At 37.6% G+C, this 14,946-nt stretch overlaps 1 protein-coding gene across 1 annotated transcript; it reads right to left on the bottom strand.

Moving 5' to 3' along the window:
- Window positions 1-13,576: 13,576 nt before the first annotated feature.
- Window positions 13,577-13,972, bottom strand: LOC129742866 (lysozyme D-like). Its single transcript, XM_055734810.1, has one exon. It carries the CDS (start codon window positions 13,970-13,972, stop codon window positions 13,577-13,579), a length of 396 nt encoding a protein of 131 aa, XP_055590785.1.
- Between the last annotated feature and the right edge of the window lie 974 nt (window positions 13,973-14,946).

Here is a 14,946-nt window from a genome sequence, read left to right as displayed (position 1 = left end):
AACTTTCGCTGAAACAATTTGTTTTCTAAAAAATGCGCTTTTTATAATTTTTTCTATCATAAAGTCACTAATATCAACAATACTATTGGTCATACGTAAAAACAGTGTTCATATGATCGATAGAAAATTTATTTATCTTCAATATGCAAAAGAGGGATTTCAAATTAGTGTTATGTCTTCCGAGATATTTTCATCTAAGTACAAGAACATTTTTTATTTTTCCAAAATTTCATATTTTGAGCATAACTCAAAAACGGTTCTACTTAGATTTTTTTGAATTTCATTTTCGGATTAAGCGCCCAATTTTACATGAAAAATTATGGGTCAGTCAATCTAGTTAACGATTTTTTTTTTAAATTTTTTTAAACTAGTGTAATCAATCAATTATTCGAAATGATGATCCTTACTCTGAACTAGGAATTCTAAGTCAATATTTGAGAAACACCAGAAAATGAATGCGGATTATGAATTCGAATAATACAAGAATTCAATCCTTTGGACATAAGAACCAGTGTACAGATACTATAGAATACATATAAATAACATCAGATTTTTGAATAAAACCTGAATTCACAAATTATTTAAAGATCAGGTCAATTACCTATAATTAAAAATTGTTGAGCAAAATAATAGCGATAACTATTCATCAATTTCATTAATTCTCATTTCTTTTCTTCATTTTCAATTTGCAATTATATTGATTCCCGATTTTAAATTTCATTTTAAGATAAGGAAAACCATATACTATTTGATTTTTGCTTTAAAAAATATCTTGAATCAAATTTAATTAATACTGCTTTTAAAAAAAAACATTTAAAATCTATTATCTCACAGAATCAGGAAAAGTAAACATTTGGAAAACTTCTTAAACTTTTTTCGTAGAAGTCAAATTTACTTGTGATTTTGGGGAAAGTTGATAAAAACTATTAATTTTGTCAGAAAAGGACAGAACTTTCATCATTATTTTTTTCCTGTTTTCTAAAGTTTCAGGGCATCAAATTAATCAAGTGAGCTCTTGAATTTTTTCACGTTAATTATGCTGTCTTGTGTAATTTATCTAAACCTTTTTTAAGACAGAGTTGAGCAAAATTTTTAGACATGTTTGTTAACACTTATTTTTAAACACCTTTTGGTATCAAATAATAACACGATGTTACAGTACATTTATTCTTGAAATGAAAATTTTACTTGGAAAAAATCTTCATGGGGGAGGGGGGTGAAACCCCGAAAACCCTCGCCGTTTGCACGGCCTTGCTCGTTTTAATAAAGGGTGATACGGTCAAAATTTGGTCAAGGGAAAACGCGTGTAAATTGGTGAAATCGTTAGTTTAAAAAATCAAATTAAATTTCTTTTTCAAGTTTAATTAGTATAAAATTCAGAAAAATATTCAGTTGAGCTTCCGCTTTTCCAAACTCGAAATGCCGGGCCTTACGCTTAACCTCTGCCATCAGATTTTGTACAGCCACCTTGTCCACCTTCTTCGCCGCAGAAAGCCAGTTTGCCTTGAACTGCTGCTCGTCCTTAGCAGTTTTTTTGGTCTTCTTTTTTTTTTTTTAAATATGTCTTTATTTGTATCAAATCATGATTACACTTATATTACATTATTGCATTAAACTAGGTGTTCAGCTCAATAATGAACTGTTCATAGCCCTATAAGTAACTAGATTATAAAAATTTATTTATAAGATTTAAATTTGCTGAGCGCAATCAAGTTTTTAATGTAGGAGAACATCCTGTAATAGCAAAAATATTTTATACTTAAAACTAAACACTATCTTAAAATTAAACTAAACATAAAGAGAACGAATCTCTGCGATGGAAGACTGCATCGATTTGCCTCTGAAGTTGGAGATGATTTTGTTGGCCATCTCTTCGATAGATTCAATGCCTGCAATCCGATGAAGATCTTCGGTGCTGTGCCAAGGTGGAAGCCGCAAAATCATTTTCAGAACCTTGTTCTGAATCCTCTGGATGGCTTTCTTCCTCGTCGCGCAGCAGCTAGACCAAATCGGAACTGCATACATGATCGCTGGTCGGAAAACTTGTTTGTAGATGAGCATCTTATTTCGCAGGCACAACCGGGATTTCCTGTTGATGAGAGAATAAAGAGATTTAGTGTATTTATTACATTTAGATTGAATATCTTCAATGTGATTTTTAAAAGTAAGATTCCGATCAAGTGTAAGTCCCAAGTACTTCACGTGATCAGACCATTCTAATGAAACCCCATTAAAAGTTATGGAATGATTTTCATTAGGTTTTAAAAAATTTGCTCTTGGCTTATGGGGAAATAAAATAAGTTGAGTTTTGGAAGCGTTAGGAGAAATTTTCCACATTTTCAAGTAATTCAAAAAGGAATTTAAATTTTGTTGCAATCTACTGCGTACCACCCGTAAATTTCGACCTTTTGCTGAAAGCAAAGTATCATCAGCAAATAATCTTCTACCTTTTCCTTCTGGTACATCAGGAAGATCAGAAGTAAAAATATTGTATAAAATAGGCCCAAGTATACTACCCTGAGGGACACCAGCTCTAATGGGTATCCTTTCAGAGCATGAATTTTGATAGCTTACTTGCAAAGTTCGGCTAGTCAAATAATTTTGAATAATTTTGGTGAGATATACAGGAAAATCAAATCGAGCTAATTTAGCTACTAAACCTTTGTGCCAAACACTGTCAAAAGCTTTTTCAATATCAAGAAGAGCAACACCAGTTGAATAACCTTCAGATTTGCTAGCGTTAATCATATTAGTTACACTCAAAAGTTGATGTGTAGTAGAATGTCCATGACGAAAACCAAATTGTTCATCAGGGAAAATGGAATTCTGATTAATGTGAATCATCATTCTATTCAAAATAACTCTCTCAAATAGTTTACTTAAAGATGGAAGCAAACTAATTGGTCGATAACTTGAAGGCTCTGAAGCACTTTTTCCAGGTTTCAAAATTGGAGTTACTTTGGCATTTTTCCATTTATTGGGAAAATAGGCCAAGTGAAAACATTTGTTGAAAATTTTAACTAAAAAATTTAAAGTGCTTTCAGGCAACTTTTTAAGAAGAATATAGAAAATCCCATCTTCCCCTGGAGCTTTCATATTTTTAAATTTTTTGAAAATCAATTTAAGTTCATCAATATTTGTCTCACAAGAACTTTCAAACACATTTTGCTTAGAAAGAATATCATCAAATTCTAGGGAAATTTGAGCATCAATTGGACTTACAACGTTTAAATTAAAATCATGAGCAGACTCAAATTGTTGGGCTAATTTTTGAGCCTTTTCTGAATTAGTTAAAAGAAGTTTATCCCCATCTTTCAAAGTAGGAATTGGCTTCTGGGGCTTTTTCAAAATTTTAGTTAATTTCCAAAATGGCTTTGAGTAGGGTTTTATGTCCTCTAGTGCTTTAGCAAAATTTTCATTACGAATGAAATTTAAACGACGTTTGATCTCTTTTTGAAGGTCGCAATAAATTAATTTCAAAAAAGGATCTCTAGTACGTTGATATTGGCGTCGACGAATGTTTTTCAGTCGTATCAAAAACTGAAGATCATCATCAATTAAAGGTTGATTGAATTTATGTTTAACTTTAGGTATTGAAGCGGCTTTAGCATTGACTATTGCAGTTGTCAAATTTTCTACAGCCAAATCAATATCTTCTATTGAATTCAGTGGAACGTTTACATCTAAATTACGTTCAATAAAATTCATATATCGCTCCCAGTTAGCCTTTTGAAAGTTAAAAGTTGATTTTAAAGGGTTTTCAATGGGACTTTGGGATAAAGAAAATGTTACTGGAAGGTGGTCTGAATCGAGGTCCGCATGAGTAACTAATTGACTACAATGCTCGCCTAAATCCGTTAGAACCAAATCAATTGTGGAAGGATTTCTAATTGAAGAAAAACAAGTATGCCCATTAGGATATTCAACAGTATAATAACCTGCAGAGCAGTCATTAAACAAAATATTCCCATTTGAATTTGATGAAATATTATTCCAAGATCGGTGTTTTGCATTAAAGTCACCAATAATAAAAAATTTAGATTTATTTCTGGTGAGTTTTTGTAAATCTCCCTTCAAAAAATTTTTCTGTTCACCGCTACATTGAAAAGGCAAATATGCGGCAACAATTATAATTTTCCCCATAGAAGTTTCTAATTCAATTCCAATTGTTTCTAAGACTTTTGTATTGAAAGAAGGAAGAAGTCTAAATTTGAGACGACTATTGATGACAATAGCTACACCCCCACCTTGTCGATCAAGTCGATCATTTCGTAAAATTTTAAAGAAAGCATTGCTTTTCAAGTTATTGTCTGGCTTTAAAAAAGTTTCAGTGATGGCAGCAATATGTATGTTTTGAGTTTTCAAAAATAAAAAGAACTCGTCTTGGTTAGCCAGCAAAGATCTAGCGTTCCAATTCATAATATTTAAACATCTATTTGGAACCATGAGGGAATCGTAAAGTCATAATAATTTTGTTAGCATAATTAAAAGAAGTTTGGAAAGCTTCAAACATTGAATTTGCTTTCAACATAAGTTGCATCATTTCCATTAAATTTTGATGCAAAAATTTTAATTTTTCCTCAGAAATCTCACCCAAATCAACAAAATTGTTAGAATCAGAAGAGGAAGGAGAAGAAAAAGTATTTGAATTTCGGGGATTTTCCCAAGCCTTCGCATGAACGTTGAGACTTGGTTTTTTCCCATTTTTATTAGTTAAACCTGAAGAGGGCAACCCATTTTCAACCACCTCTGAGAACGATAAACAACGAGTCTGGGGCGCAGAATCAGCCCAGGTAACATTAAAATCACTTCGGGTATTACCCAGCCGTAATTCCAATGTAGACCGAGGCTGAATGCGAACAGGCAGGTTGTTTGCCGGCCCGACGTGTGAAGACGAAAAAGAGGAAGGAGGAGAAGAAACTTTTCTGGAAACTTTGGGATTTTTCCTAGAAGCAATAATTTTTGCCCTGATGGGACAGTCTAGCGAATTCGAGGAATGATTACCTGCGCAATTTGCACACTTAAAAAATTCTGTTTTTGGCTTATCACCACCAAAAAGGCATTTAGATTTTTCATGATCGAATGAGCCGCAAAACATGCATCTGGCATTCATTCTACAATTTTTAGTGCCATGACAAAAAGCTTGACAACGACGACATTGCGTAATATTTTGAAGAAAATTGGTAGAAGATTTACGAAAAGGTTCGAATTTGACTCGACAATGAAACATAAGACGAGCCTTTTCAAGAATTTGCAAATTATTAACCTGATCCTTTTTAAAATGGATCAAATAAAGTTCAGGAGCAAAACCAACACTACTGATATTATTCGTGTTGGTTCTTTTCCTCATTTGAATTACTTGAATTGGAGAAAAACCTAACAAAGAATTTAATTCAGCTGTGATCTCATCCGGTGTCTGATCGCCAGTGAGACCACGAAGTACAACTTTAAATGGACGATCACTTCTAGTGTCGTACGTAAAAAATTGGTGTTTTTTATTATTCAAATAATTTAAAACCTTTTGAAAATCATTAAAAGATTCCGCCAATATACGAGCAGTTCCCCTTCGACCGATCTGAAAAGAAATCTTCACATCCTTGACGGAAGTGACGATTTCTTTTCGAAAGGCATTGAAGTCAGGAATCGTGACCGTTATTGGTGGAATCTTTTCGTTTTTAAGAGTATAAGAAGAAGAAGAAGGTTTCTTAGTACTCTTATCAGAATTAAATATGAATATTTACTCATCATCGATGTTATGAAGGACATCGAATGAATTGGAAATTTCAATTTTTTTGGCAGATGGCCCTGGATTAGGTTCAGCAATCCGTTTTCTTCCGGCCCTTGAGCCGGCCGAAGACTTCCCCATGCTGGAAAGAAAAGAGAAAATATGAATAAAAGAAAACGAAAATAATTTTAGCACCGAAAAGTGCTGATTGAAATACAGGTAAGGAAAAAATAAATAATGTAAAATGTTCCTGCAGGTACACAGCAACGATACGATGCTCCGGCGTACGTGTTGACGGCTCAACGGTACAGATGGAAGTGGGATTTGGTCTTCTTTGGTATTTCTCAATTGGGCGGAGCTCTGGCGTGTTGGGAGGGTTCTTGTCCTTGGGAACACCCTGCACGTTGTTGGCGTCGTACCACTCCATGGCCTTTTTACCGTATAGGCAAGATGCCAAATCCGGCTAAAACAACCGTGTTTCTTCAGGAAAGGCAGCAGACGTTTATTCAAACACTCTTTCACGTAAATTTCTTGGTTGACAGTCCCGGAAGCTATGAAAATGCTGCTTTTCAAGCCACAGGTACAGATGGCTTGCCAAACCAGATATTTCTTCGCGAACTTTGCCAGTTTCATGTGCTTGAAAATATCTGCTACCTTTCCCCTTCCTTTTGCCGTGTAAAACTCCTGTCCCGGAAGCTGCTTGTAGTCGGCTTTGACGTAGGTTTCGTCGTCCATTACCACGCAGTCAAACTTCGTCAGCATCGTCGTGTACAGCCTCCGGGATCGCGCTTTGACCGTCGTATTTTGTTTATCATCGCGATTTGGAGTCACTACCTTCTTGTTATTCGTTTTTTGGCTCGATGCACGGTTGTAGACGATACACCCAGCTTATTTGCGGAATCTCGGTTTTCGATTTCCCCCCGATCCAGACTTCCTCGCTGTTGACAAACGTTTCCCAATTTAATTACATTTGTAACGGTTGATTTGGCAACTTTCAGCGATTTTGCCAGCTGCGAGTAGCTCGGATTTTCGCGATGCGCGAACAAAATTTTGATACGCTGCTCTTCTGCCTTGGAAGGCATTTTGACAACTGAAGTGTGAATTCCAAAATCAAAATAGGAGCAACATTCTACACACACACACACACACACCTTCAAAATGAGGGGTGTTCAGGTTTTTTAAATGCAAAATTGAAAGAAATACGTCAAGTTGATATTGACCAAATTTTGACCGTATCACCCTTTAGTCATAGCTTAAACTAACGATATAACAACCGTTTTACGTGACATCTATAAACTGACGATAATTAAGGAATGCCTTGAAAGTTTTGAAGCTGTAGCTGGAGCAAAGTCAATCGTTCAAAAACTGAAGCAATGGAGATCGGACCGAAGCTCCCTTTTTGAAACGATATAGAAAAAAGAATTCGGTCATGGTCCTGGGTGTCGTTCTCCATAGTTATATGAAAGAATCCATGGAGGCTAATATGACAGAACTTCACCGAAACATAAATGCTTTATTGATAAATCATCGTTACAGATTATTAAACTTAAAACTGAAAGTTTTTCTCCTCAACATATATATGCTCAAAATTATGGTACATAGCATCAATTCTTCTCTTGACAAACAAGTGCATCGTAGCCATGGTCACTCGCCAAATCGAATTTTTTCTATGGTCAAATATTCTTGCACAACTCCAAACCAAAATGGTGAGTTCAAAAAGAAAAAGTGGACTGAGGCTACACTCCCCAGACAAGAAGTCAAAGTCTCTGCTGGTCTACCGATATTTACGACTGGAGAACAGAATACCGTCATTCAATCAATACTTTATCTTAGGCAATATACCATACGCATTGACACATCTAAATACACTAAAAAGAGTCCTTGTGTAAATGAATGCAGAAATGCGAGCAGCACCAGAAGTGAAACGGATCTATGAACACTTTGTAGGTGCCTTGCCTCCTGTTCGTATAGTTAACAGAATCAATAAAAGATGGAACAGGAGCTGGAGAAACATTAATAGCCGGGAATTGGACTCCGATGAAAAGTCGATGTACTTCTTGCTGGTTCACGGCTCAACCAGAATGCGCTTTTCCACGAACAAGAAATACAATATGACCCAAATCGTAATGTTTGTAATACGGAAAGGAAAGCATTAAAAAAATTATTAGGTAAATTAACTTCCCCCTATCATTGTTAAAATTTTTGGTTAAGGATTGGCCAATAGCACTTTGAATGTGAAATAACTAACACAGCAATTGGTATCTTTGACCAAGTTAGCAATCTAATTAGCGTCGCTTACGTTTCAGTGAGCGATGTCGAACACTGCACCCACCAATTAGACTCTACTCCAATAATGAAATTCCTTAGAGGTGTAACTATCGGCAAAAGATTCTAAGCCGGACGGTGGTATTGAAATTTTGCAACTTCTTCTTTGTGTGTGTAAAACAATGAAAAATAAAATATTCAGAAAAAAAATGAGAAAACAAGAATTGCGAATTTTTTTTCCAAATTTTTGAACTCATGCAGTCGGATTTAATGATAAAAATTTAAGATTCTTAAATTTTAACCATTAAAAGATTCAAATATAAAAAATTGTGAAACTCAAAGTTTTATCGATCTACAAACCACAAAGGGATACTTTTTCATAAATTTTCCAAAAAGAAAGTATAATAGAAAAATTGTAAATCTAATTGGCAACCAATGATGAAACAAAAACCAACAAACTGGCATTCGTTCCTCAGCAAATGGATTCAGACCTGCTACAAGGAAATTTTCGGGGTGAGAGGGTTCGTCGTCTGATCTTAAACGGTTCTGTTTTGATCCGTTCCTTCGCTCTATAAACGTTCAAATTGGAGATCATGACACTCGGGCAGCCGGGCAAGGCTCCATTGCCGTTAGCCGTCCTGCTAACCGACCCACCGAAGACAGCCAGCAAGTGCTCGGCCTGCGCTCCTCGCTCGAATCTCCCTGGGTGGTAGCGATCGGCCCCTCGCGATCGGCCCCTCGCGATCGTACAACATATAGGTATGCATGCATAGGTCACCTCGTTCTTCTCTCGACAAAACAGCAACAAACATGGCACACGGGGGTCATAAAACTTACTTTCTCACGGGAGGGCAATCATCGGGGGTCGTATGGGTTATTTCGGGGATCCCGATGACGAAGACCGAACGACGAACGATGGGTGGAAAGCCTGCCTCAAATTAGAAAGGAACCTTCAAATGCGAGCAAGTGGCTTGATCGTTTAATGAAATTGCCAAGTGACGAACAGCTTTGCCGTTTCCGAAATACGACCCGACCCAATTGGATAACTAAGAGCCCAATTTGCAAATTGGACAGCGAGTGAGTGATTCGTTGGGCCCATCAATGTGTCCCGAAGATGTTTCGCGACCATTCGGATTGATCTTTATCTGTTGTTATCCAAAGTACATATTTACGATGCACGCAGCCATATGTCATCCAAAATTTTAGTACATTGAATGTGTTTATAGTATTTTGAAAGGTAAAAAACACATTCCCTGGCATGTTACGTGGAATTGATTTTTGCCAAATGCAATCAACAGGCAATCGAAACTATTCTGTGTCAGACAGAATGTCTTGGTTCGTGAACTTACTTATATGACGAGGTCATATACGAACATAATGGAGGTCGTCAAGTAACACGAAGATTATGATTGGCTGCCTTTATTGAGACATAATTGAAGCTGAACAGATACGGGAGTAAAAGGTTTTGCCATCATTGAAGCTATTCTATGGACACGGTATACAATGTTGCTATGCTAGGGGAAGTTCATTTTGTGATGATGATAATGATGGAAAATGCAACATAATTGAAACACATTACAAGCAAATTCGTACAGAAATCTAATAAAATACGTGTTATAATTTTTCATCCACGGTTGATTGTCTCTACTGTTTGAAGTTATGATTCTGTGACACTAATTCGATCTATCATTCAAGTCATCTCAGTACAAGGCAGTGTGAAGGTAGGAATGGGGGGAGAGATATAGGGTATAAACCACCCCTTTCCCCATAGAGATTTTATCAAGAAAAATTTTTAGTTCAACAAATTAATTTACCGAAGCAACATGAAATTACTTGATCATAAAAGGTGTTTGAAAATAAGTGTTAAGAAAACATGTCAGAAAATTGCCTCACCTCCAGCGGTATTTAGTCCAATACCACTTTAAGACATTTCATTATACGACACTTTATGATAATCACGATTTGAAACTTTTTTCAAATTTTAAATTTAGATTTGCAATTTAATAAACCTTTTGTATTGAAACTCAAATATTTACTCACATAAACCCTACCTCGTCTTTGAAGTTAGTTTTATGAAGAAGTGTATCCAAACTAGTTCACCCTTCACTTTTTTTACTAATCACTTTGATATTTATAAAAAAAAAACAATCGTTTATATCCTTACAAATTTTGTGCTAGCATGAAATACCTATTTTTCAAGATACCAATAAAAAGATCAATTTTTTAATTGTTTGATTCCACATTCAAAAAGGTTTGATAAATTACACAAGGACACAAAATTAGCATTTTTCTCAGGTGCAAAAAAAAGTCATTCTTATTAATTTAGTTTCTTCGAAACTTTTGAAAATAGGTAAAAATTATTGAAGATCATCAGCTTTTATTGATTGATATCTCTAAAAACTAACTTTATTTTAAACTTAAAAGCTTTAAATCTGAAGTTGATAGAAAAACTCCAACAAATGAGTCGAGTTCAAAACACCAAAATCAGTAAAATTAATCAATAAAACGTAGGCATCCAAATACTTTCTTAAGAATTATCTATTCAATTCTGTAGAAAAGTTTTTAAAATTGTACGACGATTTTATATAAAAAAAATTTTAAAAGTTAATCTTTTACATGATCATCATGATACATTTTAATTAATGATGAATTCAATTACTGTTAGTCATCTTTGTTCATGATATTTTTTGACCTTATCTGTGAAAGTTATGTTCTTTAAGTAAGAAAATTTAAGCATAAGAATCAGATTCAGACTCAAATTAGATGCAGTTGCATCACAAGTCATCAATTTGGTCCTCATGGAACATATTTTTATGTTCATAATCTTGTAATGTCCTTAATAAAAGAACAGAACTTCGACTATCAAGGTCGATAAATTGTATTTACATTCTATTTGAATTTTTCAATAAATTGATCGAATTGTATAGTATTTTTCCAATTTCCAAATAAATTTACCTAGTTTTATATTCAAACTTATATAATATTTTAAAATATTAGTTACAAGTTTGTTTTTGTTTAAAACTCTGAATATTTGTGTACTGAAAATATAACTTTCTAAGACTATAACTAATTTTACCTATAAAATCTTAGTTTCTTGCTTTTGTCCTTCCCAGGACCCAATATTTCAATTGACGGCGAAAAAATATTCAGAGCTTGAAATTTCAAACTATTACTAAGATTGAAAATATATAAACGTTCCACTTATTTTTATCATTTTTAATCATCATTTTTTCATCGATCGTGATTTGTTATATAAACAATGAAAAGATCAAAAAATGATTCGAGCTTAATATTATTGCTCAATTTAACTTAATAAGTATTTGCTTTGAGGTTTCAGTTGTAAGACTAGCCACTAGTCAGTCGGCAGGCGTCCCAGAGATTCCCTAATCAATCCCTAGGGTCGGCAAGCTTACTGATAAAATGCAAAATGCAGAGAATTTCCGGAGGAAGAAACAACTCCACCTTCTAGCTTAAACTTAATTTTATTGGGAAGCACAATCCAAGCTTAATTCCACCACTTTAAATATAACAACAATGGGTAGATATCTGACCTGTGTTACGGCTACCACCTGGTACTGGTCCTCGGTTGTTCCGACCCTGGGTTCGGTGAGGTCGAACTCGGTCCAACGGCGTCGACGCGGCGAAGTAGCTGGCGGCGTTCTAGGTTAGCGACCAGCGGCAGATGCGGAGCAGTCGACGGGTAAGTCGCAGTGTACCTGGCCCCACCTTGGGTGCTGAACCAGGCACGGAAGTGTTGTTGGCCGGATCAAGTTCGCAAGTGTGAAACTCACCCCAACTAGCGACGGAATGATGCGGCGAAACCAACGGCTGGTTGAAATCCGGAAGCGATGGGGTTGCCTTTCTTGTAACGGCAAACGTAACCTCCAAAGCGGCAACGGTTTAAGGGCGGATTCTTTTTGTGGGTTCGTAATGAATCCGATTGAACGGCGACGACTCAGCGAATTTTTACCTGCTGTCCGAATATGTGATTTCACACAACTTATCACAATATTCTATTTTCTTCTATAGTTCTTTCGCCAACGTTCAAATTTGAAATGACGATGGCCGTTCAAATAACGGGCTTTGGACAGCAGGCAATCGTTGCTCTCGCCTCGCGCCTTTTTTGCCTCGTCTAATTCCATTCGCCTCTCTTTATTTTGTTACCGTCGGAAGGTAACAATGCGTTAAATGTAGGTGTTATTGGACCGATCCCATGTATATAAAATTAAATTAAGTTAGGGTAATTATTGTGATAGTTTTTATAAGGCTCGATGTTTGATGATAGGGAAACATAAAATTGTCATTAGCTGTGTTGTCTGTTAGTTTAGGATTTGCGATAGGGTTCTATGTTCGGTTATCATCACGGAAGATTTCCGGTCTGGAGTGTCCCAAGAGCGCGATGCCCTAGGACACAACTACCAGAACGGTTACGTGATGTGGGCTGGCTTCCGTGGCTCGTGAGTATGATAATCGGACATAGAACTATGTCCATGGTCACCCTAACTGCCAGCATCCCTACCCCGTTCGTGCTATAATGGGCGACTTGAGTTTGACAACCAACAAATTTCCGGGGCGAAATCTCGAAACGACGTGGAGAGTTGGTTGTCGAGCTCTACAAGGAGTCAGTCGGGAGTGGATAGTGATTGAGAGCAGACGTTTGTAAAGTGGTCTGCACATCAAAAGGAAAACCGCGTGGTTGTTGGCTTGGAGAAGCCATCTTGTGAAGAACCTGCAATTTACCTTCTGAAAGGTTCCTGCAATTTACCTTCTGAAAGGTTTGCTGGGCAATTCCGGAGAAGAAATCAAGTGGCTTACAACCTCTCCGAAAAGTGTGGTCCTCCTACTAGTTGAAAAGCTAGAATTGCTGGAAAAGCTGGCTCCCGGTAACCAAACCACGTGGCAACTATCCACTGCATTTCATCTGCTTAAATAATCCGACGACAACATCCATTGGCTCGATTGGATCCCGCTGGCAAAGCTCCGATTGGCCGCAATCAAATCGACCCTGCTGGCATAGGTTCCGCTGGAACAAATCCCGCTGGCAAGCTCCGGTTGGCCGCAATCCGTTGGCTTTATTGTATCCCGCTGGCAAGCCCCGATTGGCCGCAATCTGTTGATAAAATCCCGCTGGCAAGCTCCGATTGGCCGCAATCCGTTGGCTTGATTAAATCCCGCTGGCAAGCTCCGATTGGCCGCAATCAAATCGACCCTGCTGGCACAGGTTCCGCTGGAACAAATCCCGCTGGCAAGCTCCGATTGGCCGCAATCCGTTGGCTTGATTAAATCCCGCTGGCAAGCTCCGATTGGCCGCAATCTGTTGGTAAAGCTCCGCTGGCAAAGCTCCGATTGGCCGCAATCAAATCGACCCTGCTGGCACAGGTTCCGCTGGAACAAATCCCGCTGGCAAGCTCCGATTGGCCGCAATCCGTTGGTTTTATTGTACCCTGCTGGCAAGCTCCGATTGGCCGCAATCAAATCGACCCTGCTGGCACAGGTGCCGCTGGAACAAATCCCGCTGGCAAGCTCCGATTGGCCGCAATCCGTTGGTTTTATTGTACCCTGCTGGTAAGCTCCGATTGGCCGCAATCAAATCGATCCTGCTGGCACAGGTTCCGCTGGAACAAATCCCGCTGGCAAGCTCCGATTGGCCGCAATCAACTGGCTGGCTTCGACCCCGCCGACACTGGTTCCGCTGGCACTGATTCCGCTGGCACTGGTTCCGCTGGCGCTGGTTCCGCTGGCACTGGTTCCGCTGGCACTGGTTCCGCTGGCGCTGGTTCCGCTGGCGCTGGTTCCGCTGGTACTGATTCCGCTGGCACTGATTCCGCTGGCACTGGTTCCGCTGGCACTGGTTCCGCTGGCACTGGTTCCGCTGGCACAGGTTCTGCTGGCACGCATCTGCGGGCCCGAAGTCGCCGGTGTTGACCCGTTCTTACAACCTGCTGGCATCGACACATAGGCGACAATCCGGCAACTAGACATCCAAGTGGAAGAAGGCAGACGGCTACCGCAACCACAAAGTATCAATTTCGGGGGTCCATCCAAGGATCTTCGAATGGCGCCCATCCGCTCCGGCAATTGCGGTAAGCCACACTATTAAGCCTTCCAAGAACCTCAAAATCATTTCAAGTTGCTGTATCGGCCGCACCGATTCCCTTCCCTTATAACCTTTGTTGTATGTCTTAAATAAAAAAAAAATGTAAAAACGTAAATTTCCAAACTTATAATTTTCCGAGCCGATATATGTTGGAGAAGTCCGCTATCTCATTCGGAGATTTGTTTTGTTGCGCATCCCTCTTCTTCGTCTTTTTCGTGTTTCCCCTTTGCAGTTAGCCGACTCTGAGATTAGCGATAAGACTGAGCTAGTCGGTCGTTACAATTTCGATTCGCCTTTTCGCTCTTCTGGGTAGCTTGCGGTCTCTAGTGGTGAGTAGTGGAACTGGTACTCATGGCTGCGTGCTTTTCGTGGAAGTTTTCGCCTTCCAGAGGAATAGTTCAACCCCCAAAATATTCACTGCATATAAAACTACAAACTACGAAAAAAATCGCTGAGACTTCTTTCGAGAGACTAGCAACGCTTACACAGTATTCACACAAATCTTAGAATTTCTTATTCATATTTTTATCAGGTTCGTTTCTAATTTGATCATTCAAGAAACTGCCCATTTTCCAACCCGTAATTTGTCAGTGATGGTGAATTGAACATATTGTATTTATAGTATATAAAGTTTGTTAACTTCGATAAAACATTAACAATTTGATAACTTGAACAATTTGAATATTAAAAATGAATTTATCTCTGAATATGATCACTGACACTTTTGAAATAAAATAAAATATTTTCTTGTTTTTAATCAAATTAAATTAAATAATTTTCCAGATATTTTGAACAAGTCAGAAGTGGATATTTTTTCTTTATTGGAAATTAATATTTCAAATAGTTATTAAACATAATT

This window comes from Uranotaenia lowii, chromosome 2 (genome assembly GCF_029784155.1).
Source record: "Uranotaenia lowii strain MFRU-FL chromosome 2, ASM2978415v1, whole genome shotgun sequence".
Classification (NCBI taxonomy): domain Eukaryota; kingdom Metazoa; phylum Arthropoda; class Insecta; order Diptera; family Culicidae; genus Uranotaenia; species Uranotaenia lowii.
This window is presented reverse-complemented; position numbering and strand designations above follow the sequence as displayed.

Bases quoted from the DNA above. Each gene is read 5' to 3' on its own strand.
- LOC129742866 (XM_055734810.1), bottom strand. From the start codon at position 13,972: ATGTCTAGTTGCCGGATTGTCGCCTATGTGTCGATGCCAGCAGGTTGT.